This window comes from Pelmatolapia mariae, linkage group LG7 (genome assembly GCF_036321145.2).
Source record: "Pelmatolapia mariae isolate MD_Pm_ZW linkage group LG7, Pm_UMD_F_2, whole genome shotgun sequence".
Lineage (NCBI taxonomy): Eukaryota > Metazoa > Chordata > Actinopteri > Cichliformes > Cichlidae > Pelmatolapia > Pelmatolapia mariae.
The window spans coordinates 46957614-46977601 of NC_086233.1; the positions used below are offsets into that span (position 1 = coordinate 46957614).

At 43.2% G+C, this 19988-nt stretch overlaps 1 protein-coding gene across 1 annotated transcript; it reads right to left on the minus strand.

The window, feature by feature from the left end:
- Positions 1-360: 360 nt before the first annotated feature.
- On the minus strand, positions 361-18888 carry nuak1b (NUAK family, SNF1-like kinase, 1b). Its single transcript, XM_063479317.1, has 7 exons — positions 17590-18888; positions 12583-12703; positions 8695-8846; positions 7314-7379; positions 7071-7190; positions 5439-5571; positions 361-4829 (listed from the first exon to the last, which is right to left on the minus strand). Exons 1-7 carry the CDS (start codon positions 17887-17889, stop codon positions 3736-3738), a joined length of 1986 nt encoding a protein of 661 aa, XP_063335387.1. The 5' UTR covers positions 17890-18888; the 3' UTR covers positions 361-3735.
- Positions 18889-19988: the final 1100 nt, after the last annotated feature.

Below are 19988 nucleotides of genomic sequence, written 5' to 3' on the forward strand. Positions count from 1 at the left end.
CATCTCACTAGTTTAATTAACATGTGTCCTACTGAAAGAAAGAAAAAAGACTCTGGATATCCAGTTCAACCACTGGATAAACCAGAAATAATTTGCCAAGAAAGGTATATTTGAAGACATTCATGTTTTAAAGGGAGCTTTTGGAACTCTATAGATGGCGACTATATAAATTACTGATTAACTTTAAATGCAAAGCCATCTTTTCTATACCTAGATGTATTTAAGGTTCTCCTTGCATGAATCCTGTATAATCTTGATGTTAAATGACTGAAGCCACTTGACTTGACTAAATAACCTATAAAGCTCTAGAATAAAAAGACTATGCATAGCAAAAAGTACACAAAACACATATTACCTTCAAGATCCATTTATTTGAGTTGATACAGTACTACAGGGGCATCGTGTTGACCCGAGTTGACAGATTAAGACATTCTACAGGATTTCAGGAACTTTTATTGATTTGTCACTCCTCAGATACTTGACCACCTCCTTCACAATGAGATGACATCACTCTATTTTAAAGAAGCAACAATATTTCTGTGTGCAGTGCGTCATGAACACAAAACACTAAAGTCCTAAGCAGGCCAAAGCATGAACATGAAGTACTTTGACATCAACTTTAAATGGCTTGATCAATAAATACAAGTATAAAAAAACACATTGATAATAATTTTCATTATCAAATTTTAAAAAAGAAGAAAAAAAAATCATGAAAGACACCAAAGGCACGCAACTTACAATACCTTGGCAGTCCAGGATCACCCACAGATAAAAACAAATAAAACCAATAAAAGAAATTTTGGCAATATCCCGCAATAGTAAAAAGCTGTAACCAAAATAATGCTTAAATAACATAAAAATACTAATTTATTATTATTGTCATAACAATATCCAGTCAAGTTTTCCTATGATTAGAATTTCTGCTAACTAACAGATATGCACCAGTTATTTCCAGTTTGGCAGAGTTAATGTTTTATCATCAGATTCTTTCCATTGATTTATTTCCTTTTTTTTCCCTCCTGGTGTTGTTCCAGCATATTTAGCCTCCCCTGCTTTAGTAGATGTGAAAATAAAAATTTCTTGCAGTCAGCTATTAGTAAAAATGTCAGTCTTTTGCTCTTTTTTCCAGCTAACACTTTCACCTGTGGGTATTCCAAAACAGGGGGAAATGTGTGCAAGTTCACCAATTTCACACCAGATTTGGCTGTTTTTGTTTGTTTTTTGTTGTGTTTTTTTTTCCTTTGGAGAGAAATTGTGACACTTCAAGGAAGGAAGTATTTTTTTTCTGCCATAACATAAAGCAATAAAACATTTCTTATATTTTGGAAAATCAAAAACAGAAGCATAATAAAACAAAATACTAACATAGTATAATTTTCTCACTGTAAATCCAGTTGACAATATAATGCAATACAAAAGGCAATAAAATGCAATATAATACGCAGTGGGTCTTTCATTTGAGTCAGAACCCAGGACCTTTTCTTCGCACATGCGACCACTGAAAACATTCAACACTTGATCTTTTTCCCTTGGGGTCCTCTACGACATGCTTTTCCACTCACATCATTTAACGTAATGGATGATGTCAGTCATCGTTCTCCAATTTTTTACATTTCTTTTGCTGCTGTTGAAAAGTGTATCGCAATTTCTAAGGCCATACAGAAGACTGGGATCACACAATGACCCTCAAGACAAGCTATATCAACAGCCTCCAGCATCTCTGTTAGGGAATAATAGAAGAAAAATAAATCAAGGTCAAGCCAATGTGGGGATGATTTCATACACCGTGGGGGGGTTGGGGAGATTCCTAAGAAGAATGCAAGGACTCTGACAAGCCCCTGACTCACCCATTCCCCTGAATCATTGTCAGTTTCATTACTTCTTTGGCATAAAACAAAAACTTTTCCCTGCTCCTTCTACTCACTTTCTTTACTTTCACTAGTCTACGTTACAAATCCTTCAAAAACTAAAACAATTCTAACACCTCGACCTTTTCTGCGTTTTACAGGAAAGACTGCTCTAATCTCACCACTGCTCCATGCATCACTCTTTCTCACACCTTTCTTCTCCCTCTAGCTATAAGTCTCTACGCACCGCCTCTCTCTCACGCTCAAATGAAAACAATAGCTGGCTAATTGTGCTTGGTTGACATAATGAACTAGTATACACAGCTGGAGGGGCTGAGCACTGACCGCAGATCCCACCTGTGCTGACTCGGGCTGGGGCCAGTACAGATCTCTAGCACCAGCACGTCTCCTGCCTTCCTCTGAGGAATTTGCTGCGTCATCAGCGAGCTAAAACAAACCACCTTACTTAGCTCTTTTGAAGAGCTTGGGGTAAAATATTAACCAGCCCAGCAATGGAAAGCACCTAATCTTCTTTAGTAAAAAAAACCCAAAGCATAAATAAATAAAAGAAAGAAAGAAAAAGCACCTCTTACTTTTTTCAGGTAGGCCCAAAAAATGTGAAAGAACCAGGGCTATAGCCAGACACATTCCAGGACTGTGAGATGTTGTCTGTGCTATCTCCCTTCACTAGATGTCCCACTAGGTGAGCCCCTACAGACCTCTTGTCCTGCCAACAAAAGTATGTTCAACCAGGCCTAAACTGCCGACAAACCAAACTACAAACTTTAACACTGACAAAGACCACGGAGGAAGGTTTTTTTGTTTTTCTTGGCCTGTAGATGCTGGTATATCTGTGTGTAATTTTACCTGTGTAGAAGGAATGGGCTTTGGTGGGGGGTGACCTTTGAACCCCAGAGTAAGTAGTTAGTCAGCTGTGCTATGAAGGCCCTGGGTCTCTCCACATTCACAAACAACATGATACAAAAAAGCACAACTGGTGACAGGTTGGCCTGGCTTTTCCCTCCACATTAAGGAAATGACATACATAACTGGTATTATGAATCAAAAAAAGGCACTTCCTACATATTCCCTAGTATCATAAACATATATAGGACATATGCTTTTATGAAGGTATACTTGCCCGCGTGTTGTACATACACAGACACAGTTATATATTGGGGTATATAGATGTTTCTCGTCACCGAGTAACATAATTATATATGTCAGTTCCGCAAACACAGTTGGAGACAAGGAGCTTTGGACTCTTCCAGTAATAGCCAGCGCCCACCAGTTTTGCACTTAAAACTAAAGCTACAAAATATTAATAAATAATCAGCAATGCTATTTTTTTTTTTTGGAACAAGACCCTGGTTTGTTTCATTTCTTTCTTTTCTTTTTTTAAAGGAAGTAAAGATCACAAAAGCATATGCTCCGTTTTGAGTTCTAAGGTGCTGTTGTAAACTCATACATGGAAATGGGTGATGTCTAAGCAGAGCCAACCAGTTTCTGATCGCTGCATTTGTGATTCTAACTTGCCTTCTTGCTGAATATGTAAACATGTTGAACACAGCAAAGTCTATGGGCGGGCCAAGAGAGCAGACTGGGTGGCATTCTCTCATGCCAGCTCTGTCTCTCTCCTGCACAGAAAACCTTAACTAAATGTTTTCTAGCCAGAGAAGTGTGCCTGCGTGTGTGTGAGTGCGTGTGTGCAGCGACGCATCTTTTCCATCGAGATTTCAACCCCATTTAAAAAAGCCACAAGCTACGAAAGGCCGATCCCAGTAACGCACTGGTCGTTAGTGTCACGCAGACACATCTGTACACACACGCACACACAAACACACACTCGTGTTACAATCCCTCTTCTTCTCTGTCTTCCACCCATCTATTAGTTGAGGTTGCTGCTGATGTCCAGGGCTTGCTGGTACACCTGAGTCATGTCCTCCAGGTCCCCCAACAAGGAGAAGCTGCCATTGTCCCCTGGGGAGCCTTTCGTTTTGGGGCCGCGGCTGAATTTGTGTCCCTGGATTGGCGGGGCTGCCTGGAAGCCTTTAAAGTTGGCGAGCTGCAGCAGGTTTTCAGCCGAGACACAAGCCCTGATGTTTGGGCGGAGGTGGGGTGTGGAAGGATGCCACTCGGCCCCGCTGAGGGAGCTAGGTGACAGGGACAGGACGGAGCTGTCCTCCCCCACTATGCTGGAGGGACGACTCTGACTGCGGGACAAACCAGAGTCGGTCGATGGAGGAGGCTCACCGAGGACTCCGGCCACCGTCGCTGATGAGGGAGGCCCGCTGTAGGTGGAGTACTTGCCATTTCGCTTCAAGATACCCTTTCTCCCCATGGCTCTCTTGGGTGGGGAGGTGGCTAGCAGAGACATGCTGGCGCCCCCTAAAAGCTCGGAGGACTCACTGCGCTCTGGGGAAGAGTAGTACCCTGATTCCCGTTGTTGGTTGTTTTTCAAGATGCCTTTTTTGGGCAGAGATGGCACCATCTTGGCTGGGGAGACTCCTCCCAGCGTCGGCTCCTCTTCCTCTCGGTCTGGGCTGGATGCCTCCTCTCCACCTTCAGTTTGCTGAGGCAGTGCTACCTGACCCAGCTCCACCTCTTCAGGACTTACAGATTGATGCTCTTCGGTAACCCTGGTCTTCAGGATGCCTTTGGGTCTCTTTAGACCTGGCTTGTCCTCGCCTCCACTGTGCATCTGTCCTGCCTCAACATTCTCCTTCTTGGACTTCTTGGGCCTCTGGCGCAGCAGCTGGGGCATGGCCGCAGCTTTGGCTCCAGAACCACGTGGCTCAGTGCGGTTCTGCCAGTCAATGAAACGGGCCAGCATGGGCGAGCCTCCGTGGTCGCGTTGGGTCTCGCAGTCACACACGCTGTTCTTCCAGCCCCAGTTCACCCACCAGTGATTGGCAATATCCTCCACTGTAGCTCGACGCTCAGGATTCACCATCAGCATCCAGCGGATCAGTCCACGGGCATCTGGGAGTAAACAGAGATCTGTTGAGTGCTTCATGCTGCACATTATTTGACATACAAATACTAAAATTATATGCTATTGGTTTTTCATTTCAAAGACTGTTATACCTATACCAAAAACATGAATCACTAAGTATGTTTCAACAGTATTTTTTTCCACAAAAAGTTGCTCTTTTTAGCACAAAAAGTTATATTTTGTTTCCATTGTAGTTTATGCAGCACAGACTGATTCAAAAATCATGTTACCAGCAAATGAATAAAAAGTATAATGTCTTGTTGCTCAGCTGAGATGTGTTTCCTTATGCTGTCTGGATAAAAGCATCACTGTTTATCATGTGTAATGCAATTTGCATCCACTACATGTGAACATCCAGAGCGCTCTGATCCATGCTTCCCTGAACAGCGTATGAACAAACATCTTAAAGACTTTCATATTCTTCTGGAATTTATGAGAAAAAGAGTCCTCATGGTTTCTATCTGCAGCACAGCTGAATTAGATTTGCCAATTACAGTTTATGCTATTGTTTTACACAACGCACTGAAATCAGGTGTGTTTCCTAACATGACCCAAACCAAAAGGAATGCAAGCTGAGCCAAAAGTTCCAGCAGTACCTGAGGACTGAGTGGGCTCTTTGTACTCGCCGTTGCTAATCTGGCGAATGAGGTTCTTGTGGTCTCCCCCATCAAACGGCATGGTTCCATAGACCAGGGTATACAGCAGCACCCCGAGGGCCCAGCTGTCCACCTGGAGGAAACAGTGATTAGTGATTCATGGCATTACAAAAAATGGATGCTGTGAAATGAGCTGAGTAGACTGAGCTTTGAGTTACTCTACACACCAATAAGCAATATGATATGATGTTGGTTCTCCAGCAGGCCTCTCAAAGGCATAATGACAACGGCAGGTATTTTGGTGAGCCATGACTTGTTTGTGCACAAATACATTACACTCTCTCACAACGTAATGTGGCTTTCAAAAATGTTACATAAGACTTTGTGTTTTGAGGAGGTGCAGAGTGGTGGGAGCGGAAGAGTGTAATGAGACCAGCAGAGATAGCAACTGTGATATGCTGAGCTCCTGACAGTCGCTAAAGACATGCAGTTGACGTGTGTGTGTGTTCCTGTCTAGCTATATTTGTGAGGACCGAAATCTGCATTCTACTATACTTGTGAGAACCAACAGTCACGTGTGAGGACACACTCACCGGTCCTCACTCACCGGTCCTCACAAGTTTGAAGGCCTTTTTGAGGCTCAAAATGTGGTTTTAGTGTCAGGGTTACAATTAGGTTATGGTTAGGTTTAGGGTAAGAGTTAGGGTTAGGCATTCATTTTTAATGGTTAGGGTTAGGATAAGGGGCTAGGGAAAGCATTATGTCAATGAAGGTCCTCACTAAGATAGCTGAACGGGGTTGTGTGTGTGTGTGTGTTTGTGTAGCTGAGAGACAGAGAAACAAAGAGCATGGCACAGAATAAGTGTACGGACTGTAGTTGGGGGGCGGATACAGTGGGCTGTGTTTTTAATGAGGGCAGCTAAAGTTTTGAGATGTAATCAATGACCAGCATCGCAAATGTTTCACTCTTTGTGTCATCGTTGGTCCATTCCCGAGTATGCGACAGGCCACTCACTATTGTTGTGCTCTATTTTTGTTGTCTTTGCTCGCTGTAATTTGTGGCCTCATCCCAGCTGTGGTTCTATAATTTCGTTTTTAGCACTCTCGAGTAAATTACAGTGAATCGCACTAAATTGAACGGTTTGACTACGAAATCTAAAAATGCAACATCCCCCCTCCTCCTTGTTGCTTTGTTTTATCCATCTGATGTAATTGTAGTGACAACGCCCTTCGGAGTGACTCTGCACTTGCAGAATGAGTGGCTTTGGGGAGACATTTTCACTGTTTCTTTCACCAAAAGTATTTGTTTAGACAGCGCTTGCGCTTTGAGGCTGCGGAGCTCATTCCAATCCAGTTAATCTGAAGACAGAGTGAGAAAAACGATCCCCTGGTTCCTCACTTCAAAGACCCCTGAATATTGTAGGAAAGGGAGGACAGGGGAGGGATGCTGACCCACAAGAGAGAGACCTCCCTTGGACTATGGACTAATCCCATCAAAGGGCCTGAGAAGAAAGTCTACCCACCAGTTTGTATATGGACTACATGATGATTGTAATCACTAGCGGTTCATCACAAAATGAATTTTCAGGGAGGGCAATAAATTATTAAATTTCTATTTCCGTTGAGACTCACCTCCGGGCCACGGTATGGTCTCCCATTGACGATCTCCGGTGAAGCATATAGGGGGCTACCGCAGAAGGTTTGCAGCAGCTTGTCTTTATGGTAGAGGTTGGACAGCCCAAAATCAGCAATCTGTGAACACAAGGCCAAGTTAGAATTTCAGGTCATATTATTTCTTTTCCCTCACGCAAAGATCATTTGAGACAAGGCTTGGGCTGCCAACACATCCCAGACCATCACAAGAGGCAAGGTTACCTTAATATTACAGTTTTCATCCAGTAGCACATTTTCCAGTTTCAGATCCCTGTGCACTACTCCATTCTGAAAGTCAGTGAGAAAAAAGAAAAAGATTGATGCATGCATCAGCTCATTTTTCATTAAAGAGGGGTCCAAGCAATAAACAGTCCGTTGTATTTGTATGTATGTGTGATTTACTCTGACAAAGATAGCTTGAGGAAATCAAGACAGCCTGTTGGCTTAGTACTCTTTAATTGGTCCTGTCCCCTCGAAGATCTTCAAGCTGACATCTGCTGGGACTTTCTTTTAAATCAGCTCAAATGTGTGACATAAACATGAGCCTGTAATTATCTCCCAGTATGAATTATGTTCTCAGAGCATCATGGGATAAAACAGCGACTATGCTGTTAATGCACGGGTTGGGAAAAAAAATCCAGGAATTAACATGTGGTACGCAGACAGACAGAACCCAGCTCAGATGCAGAGGAGTGACTTCATCCGTCACCCCCCGCCTGTTTGCGCAGCTCAGCGTTGCATCTCCTGTTGGTGACTGTCTAACACGGTGCTCATTTTCACATGACTCTGATTGGTGAACACAAGGAAGAAGTGGTTGGTTGCTTGTTGTGCCTGTGACTCACACCACCCCACCCAGCAAGGGGTTGCGCTTGGTGGTAATGACTCATCATTCATGGCTGTCTGGGACCAATCTGTTAACCAATCGTCTATCATCTGATAACTTAGCCTCTGGGGGCAAAGGCTGGCGTTTTGGGGAAGATATACAGGTAATGGACAATTGACATTCAGGCCAGGACGTCCTGTTTAGCGCCGCGGCCATAACTTACAGTCTGATAATGAAAGCAAATTTTTTTTTTTTTTTAAAAAGAAAAGGGGAGTATTTATAGAGATTAGTCTGGGAGTCCCCTAGCTGAAAACTATGACATCATCCCTATCTACAGCTGGGAAAAGTGTGACAAGTAGCGAGCCAATGGGATCTTGGGGTTTTAAGCAGAGTAAGTGAGGTGTGGATGTGGGTGTGAACCAAACTCAATCTCTGGAGAATGACTCTGGGGGTAGCTCAGGACATCAGTCCTTGTGTGTGCGGCAAGATTCGAGCACAGATTTAAAGACAGGGCCTGTTTGTTGCCCTGCTCTGTAATGGGAGCGTAAGCCTGAATTAAACTGGCCTGCATTCTATCTTCACTCAGAAACAGATGACTCTCTAACACCAGTGCGCCAAGAACAGCACACCGTACAGGGCTGGCAGATTGACTAGCCATACGTCTGAATGTGTGAGGGGAATGGTGAAGGATAAATTAAGGACTGAAAACAAAGTCTTTATGTGTGTAAGAGACACAGAGCACAGCGTGCACAAACTGAAGGCACGGATGAGTTTTCTCACCTTGTGACAGTGGTGCACAGCGGAGACTATCTGTCTGAAGAAGCGTCGTGTCTCCCGCTCGCTCAGGCGCCGACGCTCGCTAATGTAGTCATACAGCTCGCCCTTGCTGGCATACTCCATCACAATCACGATCTTGTCCTTGTTTTCAAACACTGAGAAATGATAAGAAAATAGCAACACATTATTACTGACTTTCCGAAAACATAGAGGTATGGGAGGACAACTTCTTAAGTCTGCCCAAGTTCATTTTGCCTTCTTAATAAAAATATTAATGAGCATTATTAAGTAAAAAAGCAGGGAAAAAACGTTTACTTTGTTTTTTGGGGGGGGGAATTGGGAATCCAAATTCCAAAGCAGCACATTACATCTCTACATTTCTCCCAGGGTTACATCACCCAGACCCCACCTCATGTGCCTGGCTCCTTCACAACACTACAGCAGGGAGGGGCTGTTAACTCAATCAGGCCTTGCTCGGAGAGCAGAGCAAGTGGAGAGCAGTGAAAACAGACCACAAAAAAAAGAAAGGGGCACGAACCAAAGTGAGGAGAAAGAGTTACCTTCACAGGCTCAGGTGGAGGGTCTGCTACAGCTTTCAGCTTCGCATCATGTTGCCACTTTTCACAACACAGTCCGATATTTCTAACAACCACGTGCGGGCCTCATGAGTACCTATTCTAAGTACTGCTTTATTCATTAGTGATTTATGACTCAACATAGCAACAAGCATCCTCTTTTATTTTGACAAGAGCAATGTAATTAAACTGCTTCATATTTAACTCATAACTGAAATCAAAGCTATACTCCTATATTCTTCTATCTTCTGTACCTACTCTTACAAAGCAGGCTTTTTCTCTTTTGGACCTTGAACTTTATTACAACCGAAGCAAAATGAATAAACCCGGTGACACGTGTGCTGATTTTTAGAGGAATGCTGTTTCATTTTTATCGCCATTGAAATACAGCTCACCAGACATATCATTCCGTGTCAGTTTTTAGCCATTCGCTATATAATTTCAGTTTGGCAACATGCTTCTTGGCATGAGGAGTATGACAGCGGTTAGGGAGAGAGAGGAGAAGAAGAGAGAGGGGAAAAAAGGCTAGGAAAACACAGTCAGCCATGTTGCTACATATTGTCCGTGTTGATTTTCCCACACAGCAGGGTCACTGAGGTGGGGGCCTCCGCTTTCTGTACTCTTGAGTGAGCACCTTCACAGTCTGTCACACTACTTTCCTCAGCACCCCACCCCTCCTCTCCTGGGGTCCTTTTAAAGATATAATCCTCTACAAAAACACACAGTTGCTGAGTGATGGTAATGCTCCCTGATTGTGACTGTCTGGCAGCTCGGGAAATAACAGACGGGATGTAAGCCAAGCACTTGGGAGGGCAAAAGCAGACTCAGCTCTCTGATTGGTGGACAGAGGGGTGACCTGGGGTGACATTCACGGCGAACCTTGATGGGGTTAGGCTGGGGGAGCCAATTCTCAGCTTGCACTCCCATTTACCTTTGAGCACTTGCGGTGAGGTAATTACCTGGCTTACATAACTCGGGTTTGTTACAGCCCGCTGGGCACGCCAGCCACCACTAAAGCCTCGCTGTCACTCACTGGGCTTTGTTCACAGGTCAAGCCCTCACATCTGACTAATTAGCGCCTATTGTCCTAGTGTCTGCACTGATGATAGACTGTTGTTGAAAACTTGCACAAGGGCCAAACAGTCACACAGAGGAGTGGAGGGATAATTCTAAAGTAGGCCATAAACAAGCAAATTTTAATTAATCTGTAGGGTATTTTTCCCTTTGTTTATCATGTTTACTTAGGATATTTGGAGATATAACCTGATTTTTGCCTAGATTTAGCTAACAAATTTAACACCATTGCAAATATAGTCAGCAGCTCGTTAGCGTAGCTTAGCACAAAATCTGGAAGCAGCGCTGAGAAAGTGAACTCCTGCCAAGGTAACAAAATTGGCAAGATGTTGGCTTTAGCTTTGTATTTTCTGTGAGGACACAAGAAGAGTGATCATTTTTTATTTTATTGTAAGAAGGTACATTTCTTAAGATTCTTTTCACGCTGAAGGTTTTGGGGGTTTTTTTCCCCGGCTGAATCAGTTCATGCCGCTTGAGCATTTTGTAGGGTTGACTATTTCTCTTAAAAGGAGGGCACTGCATAGCTTCGCCTGAGGAGCAAAGAGCAAAAAAAAAAAAAAACTACTTTAAATGTCCCCACGCAGCATGCTGATGGATGCAGAATGTGAGGGAGTGGTAAAAATCAATCTTCACGCACACATCTGGTTCAGCTTTGCTTCACACAAGGCAGTTAGCAGGGGCTGTTGAAGAGGGTGTTGCCGGATACACAAATCTTTAGGCCTCCTATACATCTCTAAAGCAAGGCTGGGCGGAGGCCAGGCCACAACAGTAAACGCTGGGTTTGAGGAGAAACACCAAAGAGCGAGAGCAATGAGTCTGGTTAGGTTTGTTGGTAGAACTGACTGCTTTTAAAGGAAGGCAGCACACATAGAAACACCATGCAGGCTCGCCTGAGTTTATAAAGCTGGCTGTTCTTTAATCATTCTCTTGCAAAACACATAAAATTCAGCTGTAATTCAGCCCTCTGACCCACTACTGGCACGTTCCCATGACAAATAGTTATGTTTGTTGCATATACACATTGCTGATAATGACCTAAGGACTTTGGAACTGAACAAAGGACAGTGGCTAAGCCAGTTAAGGAAGTACCACACAACCTGCAGCCGTTATGCCAGGGCAGCTAACCTGAAAATGGCATTGAAACTGTTGCTATGTTGACACAAGAGTCACGAGTCACAAATCACATGACAAAAAAACAAACAAACAAAAAAACACACCGCAGTGCGTTGTGAATGTAGGAGACAGAAAACAGGTCCATACTACATATTATCAGATGATTAATTGCAAGCACTATGTTGAAAAAATCAGTAGGAACTGTTCAACCTTTAGAGTCGCCATTAATTCTAATCTAATGTTTTCTTCCGGTGATGTAAAGGTCATTCATGAGGACTCATCAAAAAAAGGAGGCCCAAAACAATAAATATGTTGTCAATGTCTGACTTGAAGTCTTTGATATTTAGAGAGCTGCTTCCTGGGGTAGACATATGTTCATATTGCTCCAAGGGAAGGCTTATGGTCTTTCCTCCTGCTGCATAGCACTGGATTGGAGTCAGACGGGGAGCAAGCCCGGGTGACTGAGGCCAATCCAGAGTCTCCTGAGCTACACACACAAAGGTTCATACACTGAGATAAATATACTGGGATTTATACAGACACATATGTGCAGACACACACACATGCACGAGTATAGTCTGGTTCCCAGCTGCTGTTGTCTCTAAGTATCAGCAGATGTCTGGCCCTGAGATCAAGACCAGAGAAGACAAGGGGATGTGACCTCTTAGATGTGGGAGAGGCAATCCCTTAGAATATCACCCCTCTTATAAACACAAACTTTCACAAATGTGAATGCAACACACACACACACACACATGTGCGCACACACACACACACACACACACACACACACACACACACACACACACACACACACACACACACACACACACACACACACACACACACACACACACAAAGAGAGGAATCCAGATGCAAATTGTCAAAGTCATCCAAACTTTTACTAGACCAGGCAGCCAGACGGGGAGAAGATTAATAACATCCCAGAGCTGTAGTCCAGGACTTATTATGACATCTGCATGTCATAACATGACAGTCCTACAGCTCGGCCACGAGTGCTAAATGAGCTGATGGAGGGAAGAATTCTGGACATGTGTGATTTTGTTTGCATGTTCAAATTAAATAAGAGTCCATGATTTGTCACAGGTAGACATTCAAAGACCCTCACCTTCATATATAGAGATGATGTGGGGGTGGCGGAGGGACGACATGATCTCAATCTCTCGGCGAATGTGTACCATGTCCTGCTCGTCCTTAATCTTCTCCTTCCGAATGGACTTGATAGCCACCTGGAAAGAGAGGACAAACACATTTCAATCATGTGACTTCAGCAGCAAAGGAAAAAAAAGCAAAAAACCAACAAACAAGCAAACAAAAAAAAACCCCACCTAGATATACAGTATCTTGAATGTGTCACATTTAACAGTTTAAAGTAAAAGCAGATTTGTCTTTTTTTCCAGGAAAATTGATTTGAAAAATAGGCTGATTTAATCTGGAAAGAGACGTGACTGCAGAAAGTCACTGAAATGAGATTAAGGTGCAACAGTTTTATCTGTCACATGCGGTTTGTTATCAGTGAACTTTAAATTGTACAGCTCATCCACAGTACATGGTGCGCATCATGAGATGTCAGTCTGCATACAATGCTTGATTTCATTATCAAAGAAAAACAAACCTCCCCTGTCCACCTACAGAGACTTTGAATAACCTTTGACCTTACGAAGCCTTGCTGAGGTCAAAATATTGCAAATTGAAACACAAGTACCAACATTGTGGCCTGTTTTGATATTCAATCATCATGATTACAGAAGCATCAGAGGACAGACTCACACAGTGCAACATGGCAGTTTCCATAGTAAAGACTTCTCTGGGAGCAGCTGTTGTTAACTAATCGCCTGTGTCCAAAATCACTCCCCTGACTCAGTCATTCCCTCATCAGTATATAATGGTCACTCAATAGTTCACTCAATACGGCGCTATCTTGGAAACAGGGAGCGTTTTCGGAGCCAGTCTGGGACTCTGCAGCCATACTAGCACATAGTAGCGCTTTGTGTGAAATGCTAAAGTCTTCATGCTAATAAAACTATGCTGATATAATTATAAGGTTTAATTTAAGCAGTCATGGTCGCTATTCTGCTTTGCTGTGTTAGCAAGCTAACATCTGTGCATTAGCACAACACACAGTGCAGCTTAGGCTGATGGAAATGCCATTAGATTTGCAGGAATTTGGCAATAAGGTAATGGTTAGGCAAATAGCCTCTAAAGTACTGCAGTTCATCCAAATTGGTGCATGGATGTCTGCACTAACTGCCACTCCAACAACTCTGGAGAAATTTCTTTCGAAATCCCAACCACATACAGCAGGCGTGGGGTAGAAAAGCCTATAGAGTCTGCACCATGTATCGCTAAAAAGCAGTGAGAAAGGTGTTAAGTGTTCACCGATTTTAAGAGGAGGAAAGAGAGAGCTGAAGGTTAGAGTGATCCTCCATCAATCGGTCAGTATTAACTTACAAAGCAAATTTCCTCCCTTGTCAAAAGTCCCCGAGAAGACCCTAACCAGTACCCCCGCCTTGTATGTTTAGTTATTCTGATTAAACACAGCTACTGGCCCGTATTTAAAAAAAGGCTGAAAAGATGGCCTGCTGAGAGTTTTATGGAGGTATCAGGAGAACGAGCAGGGGTTGAGGAAGTGATTCACTCCTTGCCGTGCCAAATGGGCCCGTTAAAAGGAGCTCAACAGTCAACAATGACACTTGATTTGATGATTCTTCACTGTCATGGCAAAGCCAATTCAGTTAAGAGTCAGCCGCAACAGGATGCATTCAAACCACTAACCTATGTACTCCATAAATGAGAGGTTAGCATCCTTCTCCAAATAAACCAGCGGAGAGCCCACGGTCTAGCACATCATTCTTGTAGCCTAAACAATCTGGATTGAGCCCTGAGTTGTTCTTTGATCAGGCCTGTAAAGAATCTTTTCACTCTGAATTATGTTAGTTTAAACTTTTGTCCTCCTGACTAAACTGCAGTATTCTGTGGAGCCCAGCTTTATTCCATTCAGCGAAAAACCACAGGCAGTAGCGAGTGCCAAGCTAATTACCGTGTACATCAATAAAAATAACCCCAAACCGGAATAGCTGCCTTCCAGAGCATGCCTTGATTACATAGAATTTAAAGAAATGATACCATAATAAACAAGCCAGGGTCCAGGGGGTTCACATGCTGTGTTCATAATTGGGAAAAGTTGTTTGTGTCTTAACACTGATGTTTTCCTTTACCTCATCAAAATCATCAGGATTTTATCACTGATCCCCAAAACGTGGCTGACACTTGACTTTACAAAGCTGAATGCAGCTTGCCTTTTTCAGTTGTTGTGGGATGGATGGATGGATGCAAGAAATACCTGATCTTTTTTAAAATTAGGGAATGAACTAAGAAATTACCTACAAAAGTTACACACAAAGACAAGTAAAATGTGTAGAGAAGTTAATTCTACACTGCATGATAAATCAAAGAACGAGACAGTTCCCCAATATTGGGCTAGAAAGCTAGATATCTCTTGTGTATCTCCTCATGTTGCCTTGCCCTGACCTTGATGCGGATCATTAAACAGGACCGCAGATCAGCTACTTGCCAGCTGGCGGAGCTGGCTGACGCAGCTACGCTTGTTCTCAAGTGGACCCCCCTATTACTGTCACTCACAGTAAACGGGCGCTGCACTGCTGCCCACGTCGGTCCCTGCCAGGTATGGGGCGGCCTCGTCTGCCCCTCCCGTCGTCCAGACTTTGTTCTCAAAAGAGCTCGTTTGAAGTGAAAGTCCATGTTTCGCTTCAGCGGAGCCTGACATCGTTCTGGGCTTTCTCAGGCCATTAAAATAGATGAAGTATTCATCACAAACTCACTCGTCCCTGCATTGTCTAAAGATCATGATCATCTGTCGTATTGACTGTGCATCTGAGTCAGACTTAGGGGGAGGCAGAGAGAGGGAGAGTGAGTGGGAGAAAGAGGCCCGACACTTTTCTAGAGAAGTGTATTCTCAAACACAGCCAGGAATCATAATGTCTCATCAGCTGTACCACATAGAGTATAACAGAGGAATGCCAATGTTTTTCCCTCTTGTGTACCTCCCCATTGAGTCCATTGTTGGGGAATGATGTAATCTGGTGCTTTAAGCACATATTAATATGACTCTTTACCCCTTTTAACTGAGGCGGTTTCTCTCTTGTTATGGTGGTGAGCTTCCCTGTATCTCTGTGCTAACTCCCCAACCCCTGTCTGTGATGGATCCTCCATACAGGATATTAACATTACCTTCTAAATCTAATTTCCTGCTGTGGATGGCCTTTCATGTGTCAGTGTCCATTATAGGCCTGACTGTCACCATAACCTTTTCACTATAGTCCTCTCTAGATGGCAGGTAATACTTAATGCAGCTATTTGAAACATAGCCACAGGTCTCCTTTTACCTTTCACACACATGCACAGAAACATGGGTTGTGCACATCCCACAAAGCCACACCATGTTCTCTGTGATCTGCTGCACTTCACTTAATGTTAGGTGTTTGTGTTTTTTACTGAGCGTGCAAATTGTACAACAAATGGGCTTCCAGGTGAAACCAGCTCTACTTTCACTGAAATGCTGAATATGCTTGCATCTAATCTGTCGTTCGTTATTCCCATGTGTGTGCATGCACACACACAGGGCTTCATCAGTTTATCTCTCCACTTTGTTCTTCTCACTGGGTCTGTGGAACAAGCCAGGAAAAGGTTCAGGGGAGTTAAATAACAGTTTCACCACACTGGTTTACATGCCAAATGGACACAAGAGACTCCCTCTGGATCAGAGGTCAAGTAAACTCTAGCAGCGTAGTGCCATATGCATAAGCTGCGAGATGGCGAGTACTCTATGTGCACAAACTTGAGTCCCATATTAATACTTCTCTATTTTAAGTTTTAATGCTAAGCTCAGCTCAGTACTGTGGATAGTAGGAGAACTGGAGCCACTGGGCTATAGTTTTTTGACTTACACATAAGTATATTGGGTTTATTTATATATTTAGTGACTGGCAAGTAGTGCTTTATGGCTTAGTAACAAAAATATAATAAACTTGCCAACTATGTGACAAACATTGTCAATTATTTAACAAAAGACTTCCAAGATATCCAAAGCCAACAATCATGCAATACACTTTGACCTGTCCAGTTAGTACAGTTGCACAGTTTTATGATGCTAGTGAAATTACATTAATTCATATTACACTTGCTACCATGGCAATAATGCCGAAAAACAAACGGAAGAAAGGAGAAGCTGGCAAGTGGGACAGGTCAAACAGGAATGTCGTACCAGAGGGTTTGCTGCCCCCCTTCCCCTATTAAACATGCATTTGCCAGGAGCTATGAAACCGCTGGGGGACATTGTTGGCCTGTACTAAGTTTCAGTGGAAATTTCCTCATGCCCTGCCAGAATGGGCACTGGGGTCATATTTTGCCACATGTGGAAATAGTTGGTAGAGATCTGCCGGTCTGCAAGGACATCACAGCAGATGGTGGGTTTACTGCGACAAATATACAGTTCATCACTTTAAAAAAAGAAACGCAAAGTGGCAGACTGAGCCATGTAGGGAAAAAAAAACTTGGCACCTTAAAAATAGAAACAAAACGGGAAGGGAAAAACTGTACAGCACTGTGCAGAGTGATGAAACAGTACAAGTAGCCTACTACTTTAAAGACTGAGACTATGTCAAATGCTGGTCATTCGCAAAAGAGTTGGGGTTGATCTGAACTTTGCAATGCATGTATTAAAAACTTTATGACTTTATGAATGAGCGTGGAAGCGGGACACTTCTGGGGAACTTTTGTAAAGCTTGTGGGGGTTACACAAGTCCCCATAAGTCTGTCGGTAGCCGGAATTGCACTCCGGCATCCGGTCGTGAGGCCCTGCATGTGTGCAGCGTAACTCCCTGGCCCCACTGGCCTTTTTGGAGCATGGCGCGGGAATTCCCAGCGGGGGTAGGACGTGCACACGCCTCTGGGAGCAACAAACCACTTAATTTGGGACCAGTGCTGTTTGTAGTGGCTGCTAAAGGGCGTTACAGAAGTATTGTGAATTACAAGCGTCTGGGTTTACTAAAAGCATCGTGACAGATGTTTGCAGCTGCTTGTGTAAGTGGCTCACCTCTCTGCCAGAGTGCCGCTCAATGGCCTTCTTGACTTTGCCATAGGTGCCTCTTCCCAGCGTCTCCAGCAGCTCGTAGCGATGCTTCAGGTTGTGCTTGTGATGGTGTTTCTTCACGCCCGAGTTTCTCCGTCCATCACCACTCGTCGGGGTCTCCTCAGGTGAGCTGCCGGCAGGTGGAGTTGAAGGTGGAGGTGCAGCGGAGGGCTCACCCCCCGCCGGTTTGCCCGCCGAGCCTTGGCCCTTCTGGGCCTCGGGACGGGTGCCCCCCCGGTGCGACGATAAATAAGCGGTTTCCATCTCACTATAGGGAAGGGTTTAAAACAGCCTTCCCACTGTTAAATATATCACTACCTACCTAAAAAATAAATCGATAATATAATACTTATAGGCCTAATAATAGTAATAATAAATAAATAAATTACAAGGAACGACGCCAGTCATGTTATCACACGTGGAAACTGACATTTCCAGATTGTCTCAGTTGATCAATAGGCTTTGATCATAGTGGCCAGAGATCTCTCCTTCTACCTATTCATATTAATAATTGCTATATACTAAAGGATTACTACATGAGCGCGGAAGTCTAAAAGGATCGGACCTTAATAACCTGGTACATACTCTATCATTGGTTAAAAATTCATTCTAGTGCCAATATAGTTAAAAAATATAGTGTATTATTCAGATTTCGACAGCAGGCAGCATGCCGGAAGCTGAGCACACTTTCGATTCAGAGATGCTATACTGGCTATAAATATGTGCAAGCTCTCTATCCCATTAAAATAAAATAAAATAAAATAAAACAGCCTAAATAAATTGCTACGATCCCCTTACTCCTCAATTTACTCGCATGATCTGGCTGTGGTTAGCTCTGGCTCGTTCACATCATCTGTCGTCCCAAACACTGCCAACATCACGAGAAAGGCGAGAAAGCTGCGACGAAACCGGCGTTTTGGATGAAGATGACCCTCATTTTGTCCACGGCCCAGGTAAAGCTCCTCATTCATCAGGACTCTGTCTATTGTGCGACTGCATGCTCCGAGCCGGGGTCGACGGTGGTGGAAGTGCGCTGGGATCGGACTCTATCTCACGCTGAGACGTTTTGGATATTGCCATGGTCGTTTCACTGCTCCCCCTCTTTTTCTTCGTGGCCTTCTTGTTTCTCCTTCCCTTTCTTTCTCTATCTCCAGCGTGAGGGGCTGTGAAGAAGGAATGCGAGAGGATCCGAGACCGGAGGCGGAGTTTAGGCAGATCTCCTCCTTCCCTGTCCTTTCTCTTCCCTTCTGTCTTTGTGCTCTCCTCATCATTCCCTCTCACATCTTTTATGATATGCCGAGTCTCACGGGCGTAGCCAGCGATCATGTGCACGGGAGGTGACACCCCCTCCCCCCACCCTCAAAGCCCTTTGTGTCTTATTGCCACTGACACCCCTTCTACCAGACAGATCTGTGGTTCACCTCCACATATTTTATGTAGTACCACTAATAGCACTAATATATATATATATCTATATATCTATCTATCTATCTATCTATCTATCTATATATATATATATATATATATATATATATATATATATATATATATATATATATATATAGATAGATAGATAGATAGATAGATAGATAGATAGATTTTATTTCTTTTCTTTTCTTGAAAGAGTAGTTTGTCACTTGAAAGAGTAGTTTGTCAATTTGGAAAACACTGTGCACTCTGTTTTTATTTACCTGCCAAGAAAATGAGATTGATGTTAGTACTGGAAGCTGTGGCCTTCGGCCAGTTTGCTAAAACACAAAGCCAGAAGGCAGCAAATGTATATGTACGACAAAAAACAAAAAACAAATGATGTGCTTTAATGGTAGCTATTTACAGAATTATTTCTTGGCTAACAGGTTGTCATGAGCTGTGATGAGCCAAAAAAAAAGAAAGAAAGAAAGAAAAAAGAAAGAAAGAAGAAAAATGGTGCATTCCTTAGTTTTATAAATTGAATGCATATGCTCGCTGGAGGGAGCCTCGTCTGCTGAAAAAATCAAGTTTCAACATAAACAATCTGTCAGATTTGTTAAGTATGACATTATTGTCAGTTTAGATAGGTGTGGTTTTGCTCAGTTTTGGTCACAAAAAAAGGAGGAACTTACATTTTAAAGTGTGCATTGTTTCTGGAGTCGTAATAATCGTCACAACAACATATAATGCATGGGACATGGTGTTTTACACATTTACCCACTTTTCCACGGGAATTGTGTGATTACTCTTAAATGTTTTAAAAAGCCATTTCAGTCTGTTTTAAATATGCAAGAAGTTGTGTAGCACCCTCAAGGATGGATGTACGCACGATGTTTGTGTATTTTAAATGTTTTATTTTCTGTAATTAAGGATTTTTTGATTGATTGACACTA

Bases quoted from the DNA above. Each gene is read 5' to 3' on its own strand.
- nuak1b (XM_063479317.1), bottom strand. From the start codon at position 17,889: ATGGAAACCGCTTATTTATCGTCGCACCGGGGGGGCACCCGTCCCGAG. The intron at 7,380-8,694 runs GTGAGAAAACTC...ACTGACTTTCAG, and splicing joins CTGTGCACCACTGTCACAAG to AATGGAGTAGTGCACAGGGA. The intron at 5,572-7,070 runs GTGAGTCTCAAC...TGTTTCCTCCAG, and splicing joins GACCATACCGTGGCCCGGAG to GTGGACAGCTGGGCCCTCGG.